Here is a 22,229-nt window from a genome sequence, read left to right as displayed (position 1 = left end):
GGCCCCTCTCCGCGCCTCGCGTGTGTGCGCGCGTGTGTGTGTGCGCGCGCGCGTGAGAGGAGAGGGGCGGCGCGGGTGAGTGTGAGCGCACGGCAGGGCGCGGAGGACTCGAGCGCGGACCGCGGCGGCAGCTCCGACAGCTGCACCCAGCGGAGCTCGGACTCGGAGCGGGACCCGGCCAGGCGCGGCGGCCGCGGGAGGACCGGAGCCGGGGGCGCTTCTGATCCTTCCGCCTCCACCTCGGGCTTCAGCAACGCGGTGCTCAGCTGCTGCCTCAAAATGCAGAGGATCTAATTCGCGGAGGAAAACGGCCAAAGGAGGCAGAGGAGGAAAAGGAAAAAAAAAACAAAAAACAAAAAGAGGGGCAATTTTGTGGATGCTCTACTTTTCTTGGAAATGCAAAAGATTATGCATATTTCTATCCTCCTTTCTCCTGTTTTATGGGGACTGATTTTTGGCGTCTCTTCTAACAGCATACAGATAGGTAGGTACCCTTTGTGCTACGCTTTTGATTCGTGCATAATTTGGTGGTAATCTTTGTTCACAGTGGACAAATTAATTCATGTCATGTAGACTTATGTCATACCTTGACTGCAGTCCAGATTTAAACTACCTGGAATGTGCACGATTTCCTTAGGATGGGGCGAAGGGGCCGGGGACCGTGCCTTTGATACCGTACGGGAAAAGGCTTCTGGGTTCTGAGCCCACATTTTATTAATTCTGCCTGAGCGACATCTGCCAGCTCGCCCGGGTCCCCAGGGGTCTGGAAGCACGGCGGGGGCGGGAGGAGGCGCAGACGGTTCCAACCCGGGAGCCTGGCCCGGTCGGGGGGCCCCTGCGCGCCCCGGCTCCGACGCGGTTCCGACCCGGGAGCCGGGGTGCGGGTCCGGCCGCGGGCGCCCTGGCTGCCGGGCTCTGACGCTCCCCTTGGCCTCCGCAGGCGGGCTGTTTCCCAGGGGCGCCGACCAGGAGTACAGCGCGTTCCGGGTCGGGATGGTCCAGTTCTCCACCTCGGAGTTCAGGCTGACGCCCCACATCGACAACCTGGAGGTGGCCAACAGCTTCGCGGTCACCAACGCGTGTAAGTAGTGGCCGTCCACGTCTCCGGGCTCCGCGCGGGAAGCCGGCGTGGGATACTCCGGTGTGAGTGCGTATGTGAGTGTGTGAGAGCGTGAGTGTGCGCGCTCGCGTGTGGCTGTGAGGGGCTGCACGCGCGCGAGGCGGGGGCGGGGGGCCGGGATCTCGGACCGCGGACGGGGCGCGGGCGGGGCCGTCTCTGGGGGCGTCCTCCTGGCCGGGGCCCCGCCCGCAGCGTTTCGGGGCGCCCTTCCCTCCTCTCCCTCCCCTCCCCTGCGCCCACCCGGGAGCTGGGCGCGGGCCGTTGCGTAACAGCGCCCACCCGGGTTCGCGGCGAAGGGAGCCGGGCCCACGCAGGCCCAGGCCCGAAGCGCGAGCGCAGTCCTCCGCTCGGTCCGCCTCGGCGCGCGTGGGGTTCACAGAGGACGGTTTCGGGGTCTGCGCAGGGCTCCCTCCGCCCGGGCCACAGTCAGCCCGGCCGCCGCGCCCGGTGACACAGACTCGGGGCCCCGTCTCCACGGAGGCCCAAACCCCACTCGTGGCCGGCTGGGGCCACAGCAGGGGCGGCGTGCACTCGCCGGGCGCCGCTGTCCTCCCACGCGCGCAGGAGGCGCCCTGCCCTAGGGGCGGGGGCCGCGGAAACAGAACGGAGCGTTGGCGAAGGGCTGGCTTCCGAAGGGCTGTGCCATTCCTCCACAGGCCACGCTGCAGGAGAACGCAGCTGTGCTGTGCGTGTGGGTGTGCGTGCGTGCGTGTGTGTGTGTGTGTGTGTGTGTGTGTGTGGAGACAGAGACAGACACAGAGACACAGAGAGACAGAAAAGGAGACAGAGACCGCAGAAAATACCCTAGAAGAATATCTCACCAAGTTTTAGTACGTAACAAACATACAAGAAACTGTATTCCTTAAATGTTAGAGGCTTTCGCACTTGACCTATTTACCTGCCAGAATTAGGCTGTTCATTCCTTTGAAATCTAGAAGTCCGTCTCTCACCTGAATTCTAAGTTTGATGTGCAAATGCTCTGAATATCTAACTGTACCTAATCGGATACCAGGGCGAGGGTGCTCTGAAAACCCGAGCCTCCTAGGGGGAGGCGAGTATGGAGGGCTATACTTCTAGAAAATAGCAACTGGGGGCTTCATTCATTGGTGAGAATCATGAGAGGAGCTTACTGGGAAAACAGCGGGTGTGCACTCTGCCCATGAGTCTTCCTTGATGCCGGTGCTACGTCGGACTCTATAAAACCGAAAGACTGTGGTTTACGTTAAGGTACATTTTGATCTTCAGGCTCTACAGTTTTGAATTTCTTTTAAAAGTCAACTTTATTGAAGTAAGACCTAAGGCCAGAATATGTATATATTAAACATATTAAACTCCATTGATTTTTCACAGAATCAATGCATTTGTGTAATATGCACATAGATGTCATTTATTTAAAAATTGCTTCCCAATTTAATGCATCTGACCACACTTCTGAGAAGGGGATAGCTCAAAATTTCATTTTATCTACAGATTGCCTGTTCTCTTTAGAAGAGGAAGGTGAATAAAAATCTGTTTTCACATGTCTTCACGTCCTGAAATCACACTTTCATGGATTATTACTCTAGGACACTGACAAAAATTATTAGGAGGAACCAAATGCACTTCAAAGCTGCCAACATGTGAGTGAATTCAGAGTCTCAGCATTTCCAGTTCGTAGGTTATAAATATCCTACTGATTGCTGCAGAGCACCAAGGGGAATTTTCTGGAGTTGACATTGACTCAGTGAGCACATCGCTTCACATTTATGTTACTCGGTTTCTTTATTCATTCAGAAATTTCAGATGTATAAGATGGCAATGGTATAATTTAAAACGTCTTTTTTTATTCCTTCCTCGCTTCCTCCCTCTTTCCCTTCCTTCTTTCCTTCCTCCTTTGTTTTGCACTAAAAAAAAAATTCTAAAACGTTTAACTCTTTGTATGTGGGAGGTTATGTAAACTACCACCGCCACAAACGTCAGCCGGCAAGAAATGGGTGGACTGCCGAGTATCAAATTTGTCAAGATGAATCTTACCCACCTAATTCCTGCTCAAGGGTTTTCTCTCTACCCTTTGTTTGCTTGCCTTGTTAGTCAGGGGAGCCCATGATTCATCTTAGATACAGTGAGAGTATCAGCATCAGGAAAGTTGACAGCTAAGACCAAAGCATCTGTTTCCCACTTCCTGCAGAAATGGAAGGAATCTTACTCTGACTCCACTGTTAGCTGGTATGTATCATCATTTGGTGCTTATAATGCAGCTTGATTTCCATTTTAGTGAAGCTGCAAAATCCCCCAGGATTAAACTTACAAACCAAGGAAAGTGGAGCTTTATACTTTATAACTTATTCATAGTTTAATGATACAGTTTCAACGTGACAAAGGCGTTTGCTAGTTTAAATTTATTCCTGTGATAGGAAAACTTATCTAGATATGTTGTGGTTGGCGCTGAGTAAAAGATTCAAAGAGATCTTCTGAGTGGGTTAAAGAGGCAAATGAAATGAAGAAAAGCTGTTTTGAGCCAGGTAAAAGATGGGTGTGCACAGCACCGCCCTCCACCCTTGATTTTCACGGTCACGCAGGGATACTGAAAGTACCTGCCTGTTGCCTTGTGTTTCAATGAATATCTGTGGAAATAAAGGTGGATTTCCAACGTCTCGCCTTCATTTCTTTCACCTTCTTTTTTCTTTCTCCCTGCCCTTCCTTCCTTCCTTTCCTCCTTCCCTGTCTTAGTAATACTAGAAATTATATTAATGCTTTTTCCTCTGAATGTTGTTCAAAATTCCCATTATGAGAAAACAGCAAGGGGCTAAACCTAGGGAACAATAGCGGAGATGTAAATCTGTGTCTAGCACATGACACCACTGATGGAGCTCAAGAATCATTCGTTCACCCTTCCATTCATTGGTTCATTCTTCCAATAAATATTTATTCAGTGCCCTCTGGTAGTTAGAGAAGAAATGAATACTTTCACCTCGGCCACTCATTCTTTCTGATCTTTTCTCCGTGCTCGAATAATGTTTTGGGGGGCATTTGTTTTTGATATGAAGGATGAAGGAGCTGGAGATGGAGGAGGCTCATCCCCCGACTCTCACCCCCTCAGGGGTACTGGTGTTTTAGGAACAGTGGGGACAGGGAACGCAAAGAGGTCGCGGATGTGTTCGGGCTTGTTTCATCCTCTGTGGACCGAGTATGCGCCCTCCCTTGCTAAGGAAGTGAAATAGGACTTCACCCAGTACTTCTGACACGTGCTTAGTCTGTCCACCGATCTGGGCTTAGGGGTGGTGAGGGTGGCAGCTTGTGCCCTGCGCTAAAGAAGGTTTGGAGAAGTCGCTTGTCTCTACAGGAAAAAGAAAACTGGTTTTCACATGGTGGTCATAATTCCTTGTTCGCTTTTGTTCAACCCTCCACCTGCGGAACTTGGGTTCCACACTGTGGCTGGCTCTCTCGGGGTGGGTTGATGGGTGGATGCCTTCAGAGGCAGCTGGAGAACTAGCAAAGGGCAGCAAGATATTTGCTGAGAAAGTATCATGGGGCCTTCAGCTCTGGTCTTGCCTAAGAACTTTAATATGAGCATGTATAGGTGTTGTAGTAATTCTTGAACACATGTGATTTGTTTGTGTTTTGAAACAAGGTCTCACTGCATAGCCCAGGCTGGTCTTGAACTCATAGTGATCCTCCTGAGTTAGCCTCTGGAGTGCTGGGATTCCAGGTGTGTACCACCATGCCCAGCCACAGACAATTTATTTCAGGAATTGAAAATGTGAATTTTTATGAAATTAATAAGCTTGATATTGACATTGAGATATAGCTCACACGGTCAACTAGTAACACCAACAGGAGATTTTAGGAAAATACATAGTATTTTCATATTTTAAGTAATTTTAGTAAAATTTAAAGTAAACTTTAATGCTATTCTAATTACCAAATTAAAAAAAACCTATAGGTTTGTGAACAGAAGTATTTGTTCTCATAGGATTTGAGGTTAAAAAGTACATGCTGAACTCTTCAAAATTTTCTGTTCCTAATTTGTTTTGTTGAGTGTGTTTGACAGTAGCTATTAGTGTAGTTAACAATAATTTAATAAATTCATATTTAAGTTCCACAAAATGAAGTGAATTATAAAATATGAAATTTTAAGAAACAGCAAATAAAAATCTGCTTTTCCTCTAAGCCAGCAGATGGAGATGTTGGAAAAAATACTGTTTTTCATGAAACTGTTGCGCACACTGAATGTCTTTTAAAACATGGTACACAAAATTAGAGAACCTAAAAGACATAGATGGCATCTAGTTTGAAGAAATTCATTTAAAATAATATGTTTGAAAAATCTCTTTCTATGTAATTCTTATAAATTTGGTTTATAGAAACATAATATCTTCATAGATTGTAACTACTCTGAAAAGAGAACAAATTCTAAATTTATGTAATGTTTCTCAGGTTTTAAAGCTTGATTCCCCACATATCATGTTTGAAATATATTTCTTCTCTTTGAGTTTTAGCCGTGAATTACTGAGATGGATTATCTGCCCTCATAAAGTTGACATTTGCTAAGCCTTTATTGCACTTTAAGAATGGAATCCTCTGTGTGTGTGTGTGTGTGTGTGTGTGTGTGTGTGTGTGTGTGGTGTGTGATATAAGTAGCTTAGAGATTGGCCGGGCCATTGTGTTTTGTCCTTTTTGTTGCCTTCTATACTAAAAGCTGCACATACTGGCTTTAATGCATAAAAATTGCTTGAACCTCAGTTACATCAGCTGTGATTACGCAGGGATAAGACTTCACGGTATGAGCAAGCCATGAACAGAGTCAGGATACAGTGTCTTACAATCTGGTGGTGTTATTCAGACTCAATTACATTCAATTGGAGATTTAGAAGAAAAATTGCTCTTTGGGTATAATAATTTGATATTGGAGTATTTGTGCTTAAGCTTTATTCTTCACTTATCACAAGAGAATTTCAAGAAAAGGATGAAAATACTAATCAGAAATCAGAGTGTCATTGATTAAAACAGTCCATTATGGGAAGAGTGAAAGTAAATGTGTACATTGAAATTAATTATGAAACTATAGAAGGCTAAGTAAAGAGGGCACTATCGCCGCGAGGCTCCCGTGTGAGGTCTCCCGCACTTGAATCTGCTGACTCTGGAGGTCCTGAGCACTTCTGGGTCTCACCGAGCCTGTGGTCATCTTGCTACGACACTATGACGGCCAATGCCAGTCCACACAATCTTGAATTCTCTCAGGATGTCTTCAGTAGCTCTCTGTAAACGTTCACACTTCTTCAAACCTCCAGAATTTTAAGAAAAGGTGAAAAAGAACATTTTTTCTTAATTCCTCCAGTATGCTTTGTGGTACAATTGTTTTCAGACAGTGTTTTGCCTTTTTTCTCCTCTTTCCACATTTTCTCTGTTTTAAAAAAGTTCATAAATGGATTTAGCCTGCAAAGTACATGCTAACACAGGAAATGAAATCTAAATTACAGCCGGGAACTATTTTTTTTGCGAAAATAACTAAGTAAGCAGAGGGTGCAGGGTACATTACATTAAAAGCCAAGGTCTTGTATTTGTTTTAAAAATTTGATGGGGATGTTAGTGGTCTCTCAGTAAATCATATTTCCTTTCGTTTTTAAACTTCACTCTCCTACAGATAAGCCAAATTCCATTAAAATATTAACTCTTCTTTTATGGCAACTATTAATCAACATTTCTGAGGTCTTTAGTGGTCTGAGTAATTTCCAAACCTCATATAGGGTTCTACCTCTTTCTCACAGTAGGCAAACAATTTACAGAATTCAAAGTTACAATTTCAAAATCCCCACTATTAAAAACACCTTTAAACATCACTGTTTTTCAAAACAACTTTTACTGATGTGGAAAAGAAATGAACGTTGTTCTTGCAGTGGAATTGATTAGGTGTGTTTTTTTCTTATATTATTTAAAAATATTTTGCTGTATTTGATCATTTTGGTTTGCAAATGGAAATATTTACATTTTAACAAGGAGAATATGCAATTTGGGCTTTGTTTGTTTGTCTTTGAAACAAGCTTTTGCTGTGTAGTTCGGGCTAAGTTGAATTCACTGTAGGCAAGGCTGGCCTTGAACTGAAAATCCTCCTGACTCAGCCTCCTCAGTTCTGGGATCAGGGGCCTGCCCACCCCTAACCCCTAAAGGAGAATGGAGGACAGGACCTGTCTGAAGGCAGAGCCAAGCTGCTGCTGACTGTGTCCTTCAGGAAACCTTGCTAAGTTCCCAGCGCATTGAGGCTATGTAATTACTCACAATTAAACACATTTACTTTAATTGTAGACTTTTTGTCATACGATTTTATTTTTTTGAAATCAGACTTTTGTCTCTGGTATGCATTTCCATTTCAAAACAAATGATTTACTTGGGATCTGTCTCAAATCCTATTTAGACCGAGGCATCATGTATTTATTTTTTTATTTTCAGCTACTAGCTAGGTATGTTCAAACATGTTACCATTCTTTGTAAAGCCACATTTGTAGATTGTAAAATGAATTGCTGACTACACGCACAGTAGACATTTAAAAGATCTTTATAAATCCTAAAGTACAAAGACATCAAAGCAGTGTCACAGGTGGTTTGACTGCCAGACTCCAGTGGCAGGGAGCTGACAGCCATGGGTCTTGCTCAGCTTCCATGCTAAGATTATATTTTCGGGAAATACACTATGCATATTCTTTGGCCAAAAATTGCCTTAGTGAGACCCTCCTTGCCCCAGCCTGGATTTTATAGACCAAACTTTTCTGTACTAATTCTTGTGTGTGTGTGTGTGTGTGTGTGTGTGTGTGTGTGTGTGTATGTATAGGACTAGAGTTTGAACACAGGGTCTTACTACTGAACTACATCCCCAGCATTTTTAAATTTTTAATTTTAGACATAGTCTCACTTAGTTGCTAAGTTGCCAGGACTGGGCTCATATTTGAGGTTCTCCTGCCTCAGCCTCCCCTAGTGCTGGGATAACAGGTGTTCGCTACCATGCCAGGTTGCTATATTAAATCTTTTAGAGGAAATTTTGTGTAGAGTATATAGAATTAAGAAGTGTTGTCTTACTTTTAGAGGGCATCTGAAAATAAGGTGCCTATGGACATAGTTTCTTGCTGTACAAAATTTCTCTATTTGCATCAACCTGTAACTATTTTGTGTGCGTGCCATTTTTTGATGAGCATGCCTGGAGTCTAGATTTGCTCTCCAGTAATTTTGCTTTAGCTCCTTTGCATTATATTTATTACCTTTTTAGGTAAAACACCTTGTTATTGTATATTTTGCAGATTAACTTATTGGAAAAGTAACCAAAGTGCTTACTACTACTTTATATTTTAAAGACAATTTTAAAAATTAGAATAGTGAAATATACAGTTGTTTTCAGCTGAAAAACCAAATAGGCTTGGGAGATACTAGGTTCATTGTACAAAAAGAGTTTATGAGTCAGCTGTTTCCAGGACGGCTATTTTCATATCTCCCCATGTTACTCAAAGCACATGTACACTCTCCTTACTTTTACTCTCTGGATTATTGTTCAGAATTTTATTTTATAGATGTATATAGTTTATCACGTTGCTATGTAATTATCTTCATTGTTATAATCATTTCAGCATGTGAAGTATGGGTTGACTTTAGAAATGACCTACATTTTATTTATTTATTTTTTCTATTTTTTCATTTTTTTTTTGTACTGGGAATCGAACTCAGGACCTTGTGTTTGCCAGGTGGGTGCTGTGCCACTGGGCTACATCCCTGTCCCGACCTACTAGTACGAATTGTTCATCTAGTATGAACAGTTAATTCTATTTCTGTGAATCTTATTTTTCCCTTCATGCAGAGGTAATTTCATACAATATTACTACAGTATTGTTTTTGGTCCTGATAACTTTACCGTGTGAAATTTAGGTAATGTAAATATTTTATCGTATTTCTCCTTAATACCCAAATTATACTGCTATAAATGAGAGAACTATGTTTATACAAACTGAATATGCTTTATGAATATTATTGAAATATAGTGGAATATTATCTGCGTATGCCTGAAGTATAATATAGAGTATCGTCAATCATTCCCAGCTTCAATGTAAGTTTAATTGAAGCTCCTGTTATACACTTCTCTGCCCAGGACATTTTGCGGCAGATGTTACATGTCCATATTAACATACAGCTCTGTTTTGGATTCAGCATTCGTTTCACAATTACTTTAGTGTTTGTCTTACGCAGCAGTATTGTATTTCTTGCCCAGGAGTAGGAGTACAGACTGTATGTGTTGAAATAAATATTTTTGGAGTTTTCAGTATAAGAAAAAAATTCTTTTTTCTCACTGTGGATTGAGATTTCCAGACCCCCTGAAGTATGGAAGAGAACCTGTGGAGAGGAAGCACTCCGAGGAACGCTGTCACTTGGCAGGGCTACAGGAAGTTGGAACTGGGAATTCTGGGAGTTCTTCCTCTCTCCTCCTCTTCTCCCCTCCGCCCTCCCTCTCGCCCTCCTTCCTTCCTTGCTCGTCCTTTCCTCCCTTCCCCCTTTCATGCTCCTTCGGTCTTCTCTTTGACTTGCTCTTGGTATTATCTGGCACATCAGTGACCAATATTCTGTATTAGCATGGATTGAGCTGTTCTTAAAGAGTGAATTCTTGTCATCATAATACTTTTAACACATTGTAGAAGACATTTACTATTTCCAGATGCATATAATAGGAAAGGAGGTAATATGCATACTTCTTAGGCAAAAACAAACATTGGAGGTGTTTATCATTCCAAAATGATAAAAAATGGTTATTGAAAATTGTAAGTCAAGTTATAGCTGAAAAGTTTTGGAAAACACTTTTATGAAAACGTAATACAGAACAGATTACTGCACAGTGAGTTTCATGGGGTGCATTACCCGTTTGTCACAGTCTTCCCTTTGGGTCCCTGAGACCCGCTAGCCTCTTCTTTGTCTGATTGAGGATTCCTGATGGGGCTTCTCCCCATGTAACACAGAGCACTCAGTACTTCCGGTTTTTTTGGTTTTTCCTTTCGACTTTTTGAGACAGGGTCTCTCTATGCCCTTCAGGCTGGTTTTGAGCTGACTTTGTAGCCCAGGCTGGTCTCGAACTCGCACTGATCCTCCTGCCTCAGCCTCATGAGTACTGGGATTTCAGGCGTGTGCCACCACGCCTGGCTTGCTTACAGTTTTTCCTTTTTAGGATTCTGTAGTTTGATTTTTGTTATCACCTGATTCTCTGTTCCTATTTATTTAGTATGCAGATAACATTTAAGTGTTAAACAAAAATAATATAAAAATATTATAAACTATAAAATATTTGAAAGCCATCTCATGTATTTAGAAATCATAGGAAGTCTTTGGAAATATTTAATAAAATTAATAGTATTTCACAACCATATATAAGTTTTTGTCCATTAATTTTTTTTGCTGATTAAAAAAGTTACTCAACAGACAATTTATGACTGAAGTACAAAAAAAAATTCCAATGAATAATTTCACCCTGAAAAATAAGATTATAATGTGTGGAAGTTTAGCTTCCTCAAAATATTTGAAAATGTTGCCATTTATATTCCATGGTGGAAGCTCTTCAGCGTACTCCTCGAGGGCTTTCTGTCAGCTGTGTGTAGTGAGTTACAGATGATGAAAGAGAGCACTGTCCTCACACATCCCACATCACTGGAGTGGCTGCTGCAGCTCTGCACGGTGCGGAAGGTGTCTTTCCACGCCTGCCAGAGCCTCTGCTCAAAGAAAGAGTTTGGCAAAGAAAGTTTTAGAAGTGTGGATCTCGTGTATATGTGTGTGTGTGTGTGTGTGTGTATCTGTGCGTGTGCGTGTATGCTTTTAGTTTTTCTTGAGAAATATATTTCAAATTATGCTATGATTTTTTCTTTATTTGTATTTTGTGTTCCATTTCTTAGAGGAATTTTAGTCTTGTTTCAGTTTATATACTTTCACAATTTATAGTTTTCCTTGCTTTTTTCCAGAGTTTTAGTTTTACGGTATTAGTATTATTTTACATTTAGAGAAGAAATTTTAGGGATATAAATGACAATCTAGAACAGGATATTTAAAAGATACATAGTTTCATTTCTTTGGAAGGAAGGACAATAAAGTTCTCACCTTTATGTCTGAGCAGACAAATAGAGGGTCACTGCCTTCGTGAGGAACACTCAAGCGTTTTGTCTGTGAAGATAAATACCTTTGATTCTTTGCAGTTTATGACCTTGATATTCTGGACATGGGAGAGGATTGCCTCAGCATCTGCACCTGGAACTGACTTCTCTATCTTCTGCTAGATTTCTGACATTGGGCATAGTGCTTAATCTATGTCTGAGTTTCCACTCAGTAGATGAACATCATAGATTACAGTGTTGTAAGGTATTCAATAGTCATGGAACATCATAAGCTGTGTTTGGCCATGCACAAAAGTTAGTAAATTTTTGTTGTTACTTCTTGCTCCATGATCTTTGAAGAGTTTTGTAGGACACTTGCAGAAAGGACAGTGGACAAAAAAAAAAAAAATGGATTTCTTGTTTCTTTTCTGAAAGTTTTTCTGCTGCTTGTGTAGCTGGGCAGGATACACAGGAGAACCTCACAAAATACACCCCATAAATCACATAAAGTTATGTTTAGGGCATTACACAGTGAGACTGACTTTTAAATACTGAGACGCTGACACTGAAGTGAAGCTGCATCATTCCATTTATTGTTCATCTCTTACATTTAAGATGCGGATCAATTGAACCTTAGTACATTTTTCAAGTACGTATGAAAGATATCTCAACACTTTGCTTAGCTGACCACATTATAGATTCCAAATGTCTTTGGGGGCCCAAGGAATTAAATTATATTTTATTTAAATGAATACAGGAGAACGCCAGCTATGGAATCAGGCAGAAATAGATTGGAATATAAGTAGTACCCTTATGACGCAAATTTGAGTTTCACTCTTTGCAAGATTTAGTTTCCTTATCATCCCTGATCATACAATACTCAATGACAAGATAAATGAGTAGGTTAACTTCCCAGAATGACCCCAGTGTTTCTTTCTTCCACATACATCAGCCTTTTATTGGGAAATGGACACAGATACATATTTTACTATTTTATATTTATAGACACAGAGATTATATATTTTACTACTTTATATATATAGCTTTTAAAACCATTTTCCACTGTTGCTTCAAAATTCTACAGAGTACATTGAATTATTGTACCTATTTCTAGATGAGAAAACATAACTTGTTCTAAGCTGCTCTAAATTTTTGGAGATTTTGCCTAGAAATTTTTTCAGAACAGTGTTTTAACATAAATATTTAAGCTAACACTGAAAAGCCGGATCTTATCAACATTTTTAGAAAAGTGGTGAACACATGTATTTTGCAGACTTTTTATGTGTCTTTGATTTTCAGCATCTGCCCCCCAAAACAATTCAACAGATAAGCAACAACTGTAAATCATGCCTAAGTTAAAATGCATTATGTTTTGATACACAGTTACTGTGCATGTGATACCATTCAGTGACTGCTTCTACCATTAATATATATGGACAATAGCAATGATAACACCCATTTCCCATGGGCAGGGTGACATTAAATGTGGGTCATGTTAATTGCAGATGCTTTCTTGGGTCTAGCTGTCTGCACCATGCCTTTCTTTGGTTAGTCCATCATCGTTGCAAATTCCTTCCCCAGGATGAGTAAAAGGGCCTCTGTTTGCCTGTTTTTCATCTGATGTAAGGTCTGCAAAGTTTTTTTAAAAATTCAAATAATTACTTGCCTCAAAACTATTTCCTTTGGGAAATGAAGATGGGAATAGGGTTGCAGTCCCTGACAGTGAGTAAGAAAAAGTATGTTCTACATGCAAGCTAGAATAGTTTGTAGTTTAAAAATTATTCACTGTCTCATTTTGTGTTGACTCTGTTATTCTGATGCTGACCCATATGGCAGCCAACGTGAGTCACATGAGCTCTTTAATGTAGTGTAGTAAGAATTTGGGTCACAATGACTCTGCTGAACAAATCTGTATGTTTATGAGTAAAGTTATAGAAATGATTTTGGGCTTGGGCCTGCAGTAGAATAGACTGGATCACAGTAAAATGCTTGTTTCCAAAGTGCTCCTAAGTGGTTGTGTTATCTGAGTGCATTTGGGTTTATCTCAGGATTTCCTCTTCCTTTCTCAGAGTTTTAGTGCATGCCTGTTGCATGAGGATCCCTTTGGTAATGTGTAAAGTGACAGGACGATAATTATTGATGGGTACAGTGTCTTTAGTGCAAAAGTAGAAGCCATCAATCTAGGTCAGCTGGGTGATTTTCTCATTGTGTTAGAATATGTCGTGTCGCAGTTGTTTTTTGATCAATTAGAAATATTATCCTCTGGCTTAGAACTAGATATTTATTTACAATATTTTCTTAGTATTGTGGGTAATCTAGGGATATTTGCTGCACTACATGCAGTAATTTTGAATTTAGATTCTTAAGGTCTTCATATTTTGACAATTAAATCTTATGAGGAAAATAACTCATACGTAGGGTAATTTTAAAAGTACTGCAGAAGGGGGTATAATAAATATCGGGTCTTTCACCACAATTCTGCCTCTCTGGGATTTTTACCATCACTAGTTTCCAGAAGTGATAGTCTAGTAAACAGCATCCTGTATCTTTATTGTTTTGAACTTAACATAAATCAAAGCACTTTTTTAATCTGCAGAGTTCTTTCCTCTGTAGGCATTGCATAACAACCTGTTATTCAGCTTGTCTTTTTTGATGATTATTTTCTTTTCTTTCCTATTTTTTTTTTTTTAAGTATTTGTGGTGGGAACTGAACCCAGGGCCTCGTGCATGCTAAACATGTGGTGCAGCATTGGGCTACCTCCCCAGTCACTGTCTATTTTAATAACTTTTGCAGTTGGGGTTTTACAATGCAATGTTAGGAGCAAAATGACTTGTAGGCAACTGTTTGAACTTAAAACTTTCCTAGCTATTCAAAAGGAAGACGCATCTATTTACGATGCATCCCAGAGCAGATGAGCACACCTGCTTCGGCCTGCTCTAGTTAGTGGTGGTCAGTGGTAAACTTTAAAAAACTTTGCCACTTTAATTGAAAGCCTTATATTTACAATGAGCATGTACTGTTTGGTGTGTGTGTGTGTGTGTGTGTGTGTGTGTGTGTGTGTGTGTGTGCAAGCATGTGCATGTGCCTGGCCATAGTTTTGCCTAATTTTCTTTTTGGTCTTGGTGTCAGTTATCGTGAGTTCCTTATAGATACATACTCTAAGTAACATTACTTTGCCAATTTTGCAACTATATTTTTAAATTTATTGTTTATTATGTTATCATTTTAAAGAGAATGATTAAAAAAAAGAACAGTGGCAAAATACCAACACATTTTTATCCAGTTCTCTGGTTTTTTAATGTGGCCATGACCTTTCAGGGTCATGATCTTAGTTCACAATTTTTATCAATTCTTAATTTTTTTTATTCTAATTTAGAAACTGTTCTGTTGTCTCAGGACTTTTGTGCCTTGCTCAGAAAGGTTGTTTCCCATTCAAGGTTTAAGAGAAAGAACCTGTCCATGATTTTATTTCATTTCCTTCCTATTTTGGTTTCTTGATTCAGAATAAATATTTGATGAATATAAGTTGATTTTACATTCACACTAAATTACAGAATCCAGGTTATATTTTGTCACAATATATATTTAAAAATCCATTTTTCCTTTACTGATTTGAATTTTTCAGATTTTTTCTTTTAACTGCATAGTTCCTCCAAGAGTTCAAAACAAAGGTGAAATTTATCCAGCAAATGCGAGCAATGGAAAGAAGCCATGAAGAAATGCAAGACATTTGTTTTCTGAGCACTGCTGTTGTCATAATTGTGCTTTAATGGTGTGGGGTATCAGATGTACAAAAGGGATGTCAGATTTTGACCATTAACTGAGCCCAGAGGGGTAAACAAAAGGTTTCCTTGTATTGTTTGGCTATTGTCACGGTGATAATATCACGTACATAGGCTGTTAGTTTTGCAATTTCCTAACCTATGACAAATTTGAAGTAATGAGTTGTGATTCTACTTCGTTTGTGAATATTAAAACTAAACACCAGAGTCCATATGCAATAAAGAGAAGCAGAGGAACTCAGAGACTCCCGGCTTGAGTAACTAAGATACGGTTTTCTCTGCATTCTGCCTCAAAAACTAGTTACGCTGCTCTACCTAAAGTCAAAGGTCAAGCTATTGATTACGTAAATCTTATTGAATCTGGAATACTGCATAAAATGCTAAATGAGTAACTTTCATCAGTGAATATTTTCACTCTGTTTTATGATTCAAGACATGAACTGTTTATTTTCGATACAACATCAGGAAAATTTACAAATCCTTAGCCATTTCATTTTGTGGAGTGATGAATTTAATGTGGGCTAGTGATAGAGACGCAAGGGAGCAAAGGGCCTTCAAATGTGTTTTCTAACACTTTGCTTTTTCTGGCACATTAATAATAATTAAGGTGAGAAGGTTTTTAACTTTAATATAATTTAAAGCAATAAATTTCATTCAGTTTCTGCAGAGCTCTAGTCATTTGTATAGTGCATGCTTTGTGAAACAGAAATTTGGTTGAAAAAAGTGAGCTTATATCAGCAGAGCTGCAATAATTTTTAATGCAAAATCTTTTCAAAATGAAAAATCTGGCATGTGTATACTCATATTTCCTCCCAACCTAGTAATGTTCCAAAAGGAAACCCTGATTAGAATAATCTTCCTAATTATTAGGAAGATTGTTAAGTAACATATTATGTAACATGTTAAGTCAGAAAAATTGCAAAACCCCAAAGGAATGACCATAATAATGGTACCCCAAGTAATTACTAGATGATACTTACGTGTGTTCTTTTCCAAGCCTTTCTATACTTAATGTTATACCCAAACCATTTTTGGATAACATTAAGGCCTTTGCAAGTGAAATTTTCATAGCTTCATAGTATGTGTGCGGATAATTAGTTATCTTTAGTTTTTGCACTTTTGAGTTCTTTCACCCATTGTAAAATGTCGCTGAAAATTAAAACTCCCACTTGCAGTATATGTTACCCTCATTTCTGATAACTGAAGTATAATTAATTGACAAAGGCCATGAATCATGTAGTTAAATGCTTTTGAATTTCTGGGTAAATTCATGCCTATTTAGAATCCTATCAACAGTCTGAAAACTCTTTTCTCTCAGCTCCTCGGCACCATTGTTATAATTTGAAAATGTTCTTGTATATTTGATAGATGTTCTTTTAGGTTGTATACACTTTCCATGTTCATTATTATGAACTTTCCATGTTCATTATTATACATTTGTATTGTTCATAAATAATTTACTTGGGACATTTGCCCAGGTTTTATTTTCATTTTGGTATTTTTTCCCTACTAAATTGTATGCGTTTTTTTATCCAAGCTCACTATGGCAGAGGAAGATGGGAGTAGAGAGTGGCACCCTGAGAAACTTAACACTTTGCTTGTATGAGAAGCAGGCCAGGCCAGCTGATATGTCATTGACTTATTGACATGGCCATCTCAACTTCAAGGAGGCCAGATTAACACTTCTCTTGTCCAGAACAGGAAACCATTTTTGGATGAATATTAGCAATATCACAAAAATATTAAACTTTAAAATTTCTATTATTTTAAAGAGAAAAGAACAAAAACAAAATAATGACAAAAATAAAGCATACAAAAACTATAAAAATGATACAGGATTTCAAAACAAGATGATAGGAAATCAACAATGGCTGTTGTATTACTTTTTGTTATCTTCAAAGTAGTTGCTCAGAATACCAGATATAGGCATGTAAACAGTGTATTATCTTCCTAATGTAAGAACCTGAAAGAGTAAATAAAACTGAAAGTACAGTAGATATTGTGAAAGGGAAAGAAACTGTTTAATAGGAAAGAACAACTAGGATGAGGAGAAGAAAAGAAAGAAGATATGTGTATATATATATATATTTTTACATATATATACACACGTACATACATATTATATATATACATGATAGTGAAGGCAATTGTCTACTAAGTTTTATTGGTTTATTGCAAAATATTAAACTTTGAAAATCACCTCCTATCTCATTATTTCCTTCATGGTTATCCTTTCAGTTTTGCATAGGAATTTTTAAAGAAATTATTCCTGCATAGTTTTGCAAATTTTATTTTGGAAAATTTTTTCCTCCAGATGACAGCATAAGGTTCAACCTAAACCCATATCTCTCACCATGTACTAAATTCAGATCAAAATGGATCAAGGATCTAAACATTAGAACAGAAACACTTAATCTGCTCAAAGACAAAATAGGTAAAACTTTTCAAAATTTAGGTGAAGGCAATGACTTTCTGAGCAAAATCCTAGTTGCACAAGAAATAATTCCAAAAATCAGTATTTAAAAACATTGAATAATACAAAAAAATGGAGTGACAAATAACTTGCCTCTGCCTACTCTAGTGGTTATGCAATTATGCTTTAAAATTTATTGTGCCTGTTGTTTTTATTATAATTAGTAACAAAATACTTGAAATTATTTTGACAGTCATCAATGTCTTTCAACTGCATAATTTATTAATGACATTTCTGAGGTTTCTCAGCCAAATTTGAGAATATTTGTATTCTGCAAGCACATAATTTATATGTTTATTCTAAAATCTGAAAAATCGGTAGTTATGTGCGACGAGGTGGCTATGATTCACTGCAGAGCCAAGTCCCATGTCATGGCGGAGTTGTCAGTTTTACCGCTGCTGTTCTCCTCTGACACCTGAAACTGTCAGACGTTCTCCTGAGGCTGTCTCACATGGTAAGCTCTTCCTCCCTCGTCTGAAGCTGTGGATTCTCATCTTCCTGCAGACTTCTCTTCTGTCGTCCTGACCCAATCCAGCCTGGATGCTGCCCAGCTTCCTGGTCCGAGGACATCTGTGATAACGCTCTCCTTCTGTCCTTGCTCACATGCAAATTTTTTGGCTTATTTCTCCATGTGCTTTAAATCCATTTTTGTTGATGACATACAGTACGTTCTTTTAACACACACACACAGACACACACAATCTGAAAACAGGTTCTCCTTTAAGGTCTGAGAAATAGTTCATAATTATTATGTAGAGAATTTGTGCTTTTCCATTTTATTATTTCTTTTGGTTTAATTATTATTTCTTTGTAGTTGATTTTTGTCTCTTTTACTTATAATCTGTTTAATGTGACATAAATATTTGGATGTAAACACTTTTTTCGTGACTCTTAGTTTATATTATATCTTAATACTATACTGCAACAATATAAAGTTCATGGCTTTTACTTGTGTGGTCACATGGGACATCTAGCCCCTTCTAAAACTCCCTTTAATAACTGTATATAAGAATGCTTAAACAGATTTGATTTTTACCTTTCCTAGCCATTAATGCATGGCTCTTGGAAATATAGCTTTCGTGGAGTTTTAGAAATCATAGAAAATTGCTGGAAGAAGATAAACGTGCTTTTAAGTGATAAAGATGCAAAGGAGCAGTGAATATTAAAGTAAGAGAAATAGATGATCGCAAGTGTAAGCGGTGGTATAAATAACGAGGATGTTTGGTTTGTCCTCTCCGCAGGAGCAATTCTAGGTTCATCCTCCCAGTCCTTTTCCTTGTTAGCTCTTCCTGTCCTCTTTGTAGCAGTCCTGTAAAATGTATAGTCACAACTTTCATCTTTGCTGTCTCACTCTTATAGCAGAGTTTATATGTTGGGAAAAGTTTAATATTTTATATATGTAAATTTTGAAATCTCAAAATTAGCATATGGATTTTGAATTTTCAATGTGAAGTTCAGACAAAGGGTCATTTCTAGGATTTCAGCTCTAAAAATCAGATACTTGGGCTTCTTCACCTGTGTAACAGGTAGACCCATATTAAGAAGATAGAAATAATCAATAGGAAAAAATTTAAATCATCGATAGAGGAACACAGTCATGGAATTCAAGGACTTATTTCTTTCTGTCAACTTACCTTATCCTCTTCGTGGCTGATAATGGAGTGTCTCACTAACCCCAGAAAACAAAAGCACATGGAAGTCATAGCCACAGAAATGATACACCGTTGGATAAGAAGCAATACAGTTCACAGAATAATTTTTGAAGAATTTCACATCACTGTCCATGCTTTCTGGTGATAGAGAGACTGCTGATGTTCCGAGTCTCACGTATAATCGTTCAAACATACATGACATTCTTTCCTGAAATGACGCTCAGTGGATTCTTACTTAAAATTTCCCCAACGTTGAGTTAACCAATCCATTGCCGTTGCTCTTGAGGGATAGAATTCTGTTACTGTGAGCCACTTTCCAAACATTTTCTGCAAGCCAACAGCCCGTGACCTCGTCTTCGTGTGTTTTTGCTTCCAGGAAGCTCATTTTGTATGTGCTGTTGACTCATTCACACTGACCGCATGGCCATCAGCACTGTGACTGTATAACCTTATAGTTTTTTCAGTGAGGCTTCAAACAAGCTCTGGGCTTGAGAATTCTTTCAGATGGTGAAATCATGAGTTAAGAAAGAAAAATATCAACGACAACCCAGTACCACATAAACAACCAAAAGCACACGTGGTTACAGTCTGAGAACTGAAGAAAGACAGTGGAGGGCCATCTCCACCACCTCCCTCCACCTCCGCCACCTCGGCCACCTCCACCCATCTTGGCTGGGGAAGAGTTTTGGGGAGCTTAGTTTTTCACTGCTCTGCTTGTGCCCATTAACTACTGTCAGTGTACTTAGAAATACTTACTGTGGGGTTACAGATGAACGTTAGTGAGCACGCTTGTGAATAATAAGGACCATTTGTAATTCATTTACTCCTGATTTGGTCATTCAAATAGGTGGATTTCAGTCATCTGAAACAGTTTAAAGGATTTCACCTCGCTTTGCAGTGTTTGTGCTGAAAAGCACTTCGGATTGGGATCTAAGTTTGAATTTCAACTGTGGAAGAAGTAGAAAGGAAATGGAAATGTTTACTGTGACGTGCTCCCAGTCACCAGGGCATGCAGAAGGATGAGACACCTTACTTTACTTTTATTTTATTTAGTGAATGTCCCCTATATAAGATAGGCCCTCAAAAGGTGCTTTAGCATCAAAGCATGTCAAGCTCCTTTGAGGCGCCTAGGCAGTTGTTTTTGTGAGCTGTGTGTTGTAGACCAGTTCTTTCTTTCCTGCTTTTCTTTTACCAGCCTTCTAACTAGGGAGGTTAGTATACCAAAAAGCAGGCAGAACGGAGAAGTGTGCGTGCAGGGCGGCTTTGGGGGATCTGGACACAACGCACCCCTCATTTGACCAGGAGTCGAGGTGGAGATCAGTTGGCTTCAGGCTTTCAGAAACCCAGTTCTCATCCTGTGTGCCCTGAGGAATCGTGCAAAGCTCTGAGGAGACGGTGGAGGAGAAGACGAGGAAGATGAGTACCCTCATCAGAGCCTGCATGGGAATGGCTGAGGTCCGTGGCCAGGCACCAGAAAACAACGCGAGAAGAGAGAATTCCAGGTGGTACTTGTGCTGGAAAGGAGTCAGTGGGGTTTAGGATGGAGGAACTAGATGAACCAGGAATGAGGAAGACCCTTGAATGAGGGGAGATCTGAGGCTGGGCAGCTGAGAGCCAGCTGACAGGTGAAGGGTTGGAGAAACAGTGGGTTTTTTTGTCACAGGGGACAGGAAACACCAGGAGCTGTAATGAGTGAGGGCAGCTGTGCTGCAGTGGGTATGGGAAGAAGGGCGTCTGGCAGGGAGCAGGTCTGGAGGCAGAAGAAGGCGGAGAGCTGCAGGAGGCAGAGCACACAGCTCTTCGTGAGCCAGCGTTAGCAGCATGTGTTCTGATTTATGGAAATTCAGAACTGCATGTATTTCAGACTGAAAGGTAAAACACAGAGCTATTAGAAAGAGCTGGGCTCTTTAACTTTTGGCTTCATCAGAGCAACTGTTGGCAAAAATATTCAAGGTGAGGAAACTAGAACAATTTCCAGACTCACAACATCATTTCAGGGTGGCAGAAGGTGTTCCTTTGCTCAGATTTAGGTTTCCCTTTTGTGTTGGGTGGGTGGGACACGGTGTGTGCAGCTCTGTAGAAAGGACTTCAACAGCAACAAGAAACTGTTACAGGGACAAGGATGTGAAATCTGTTGCGTCATGAATTTCCCTGCAGACATGAGGCTGCTGTTACCGGAGTCCATCTGTAACTCACAGGCTGCAAATTTGTCCCTTAACTGGGGTTGAAACTGAGCTGTGAAATTTTCAAGTTTTGACTTCCAGAATCTTCCTTTGGGGAGGATATGGAGTATTGTGAACTGGCTGGCCTGACCTCAGAGGCCCCACTTCCCTCCTGGGTGCTGGAGGCCCAGGCAGTCTGAGGAGTGAAGGTCTCTTGTGACCATGTCATTGGCTAAATGAGCGTTTCCATTATGGGCATTCTCCATTGTGATTGTCTGATGTGGAGAAATAGGACCTTTCATCTGATCATCTTCAGACCCATCTGCATCACCATACTTAAAATAACACCAGGAAGAGTCTCATTTTCACAGTGTTTGTATTTTGCCAATTTTTTTCGTCTAATGGAGGAAAATAGACATCTATACACACTGAATAGGGTATTTTCACACACACAGAAGTAACAGTTGTACAGAGAGTGAAGTTCCTACTTTGAATACACCAAGCGCATTAATGGAATTGAAAATCTTCCTGTGATCTCCGAATTCAACAGTTGTTTCATTTCCAGGTAAAAATTAAGGTGGTGTTGTATACTTACTTCTGGGTTTGTTTATGCTGTCAGGTTCAATCTTTGTCCACAGAATGAACTTTAACTTTCTTGTGAAAGAACTCTCTACTTATATTTTCTCCTTGTCCAGGTAATAATAGACTTGAAGTTACATGTCATTCAGAAGAACAGAGTCCAAACTAGGACAGGCCCCTTGAATATTCTTCTCTCTGACTCATGAAATATTTGTGTTTTCTGCATGGGTTTAGAACCACATCTTTTGGGGAAATGGCTAAATCCTGATAACTGCAAAATTGCAAGATTAATGGAAGCTTCCTTACATTGTTAGAAATGTGCATGAAGTTATACTGTTAGAAATCTAACAAGGAAATATCAGAACCTTGGGACGT

The 22,229-nt window shown here is 39.9% G+C and overlaps 1 protein-coding gene across 5 annotated transcripts in view; it reads left to right on the top strand.

Moving 5' to 3' along the window:
* Positions 1–35: 35 nt before the first annotated feature.
* Gria2 (glutamate receptor, ionotropic, AMPA 2) overlaps positions 36–22,229 on the top strand; it is a 138,476-nt gene continuing 116,282 nt past the window's right edge. For all 5 annotated transcript variants that reach the window (XR_001237063.1, XM_005400942.2, XM_005400941.2 and 2 more), the window contains exons 1-2: positions 36–484; positions 941–1,081. Coding sequence is in view for 4 of the 5 variants with exons in the window: in XM_005400942.2 (XP_005400999.1) it covers positions 397–484; positions 941–1,081 (229 nt within the window). In the remaining variant the exon portion in view is untranslated. The remainder of the gene's footprint in view (positions 485–940; positions 1,082–22,229) is intronic.

The sequence above is a fragment of the Chinchilla lanigera genome, unplaced genomic scaffold (genome assembly GCF_000276665.1).
Source record: "Chinchilla lanigera isolate Chin_1 unplaced genomic scaffold, ChiLan1.0 scaffold00070, whole genome shotgun sequence".
Lineage (NCBI taxonomy): Eukaryota > Metazoa > Chordata > Mammalia > Rodentia > Chinchillidae > Chinchilla > Chinchilla lanigera.
This window is presented reverse-complemented; position numbering and strand designations above follow the sequence as displayed.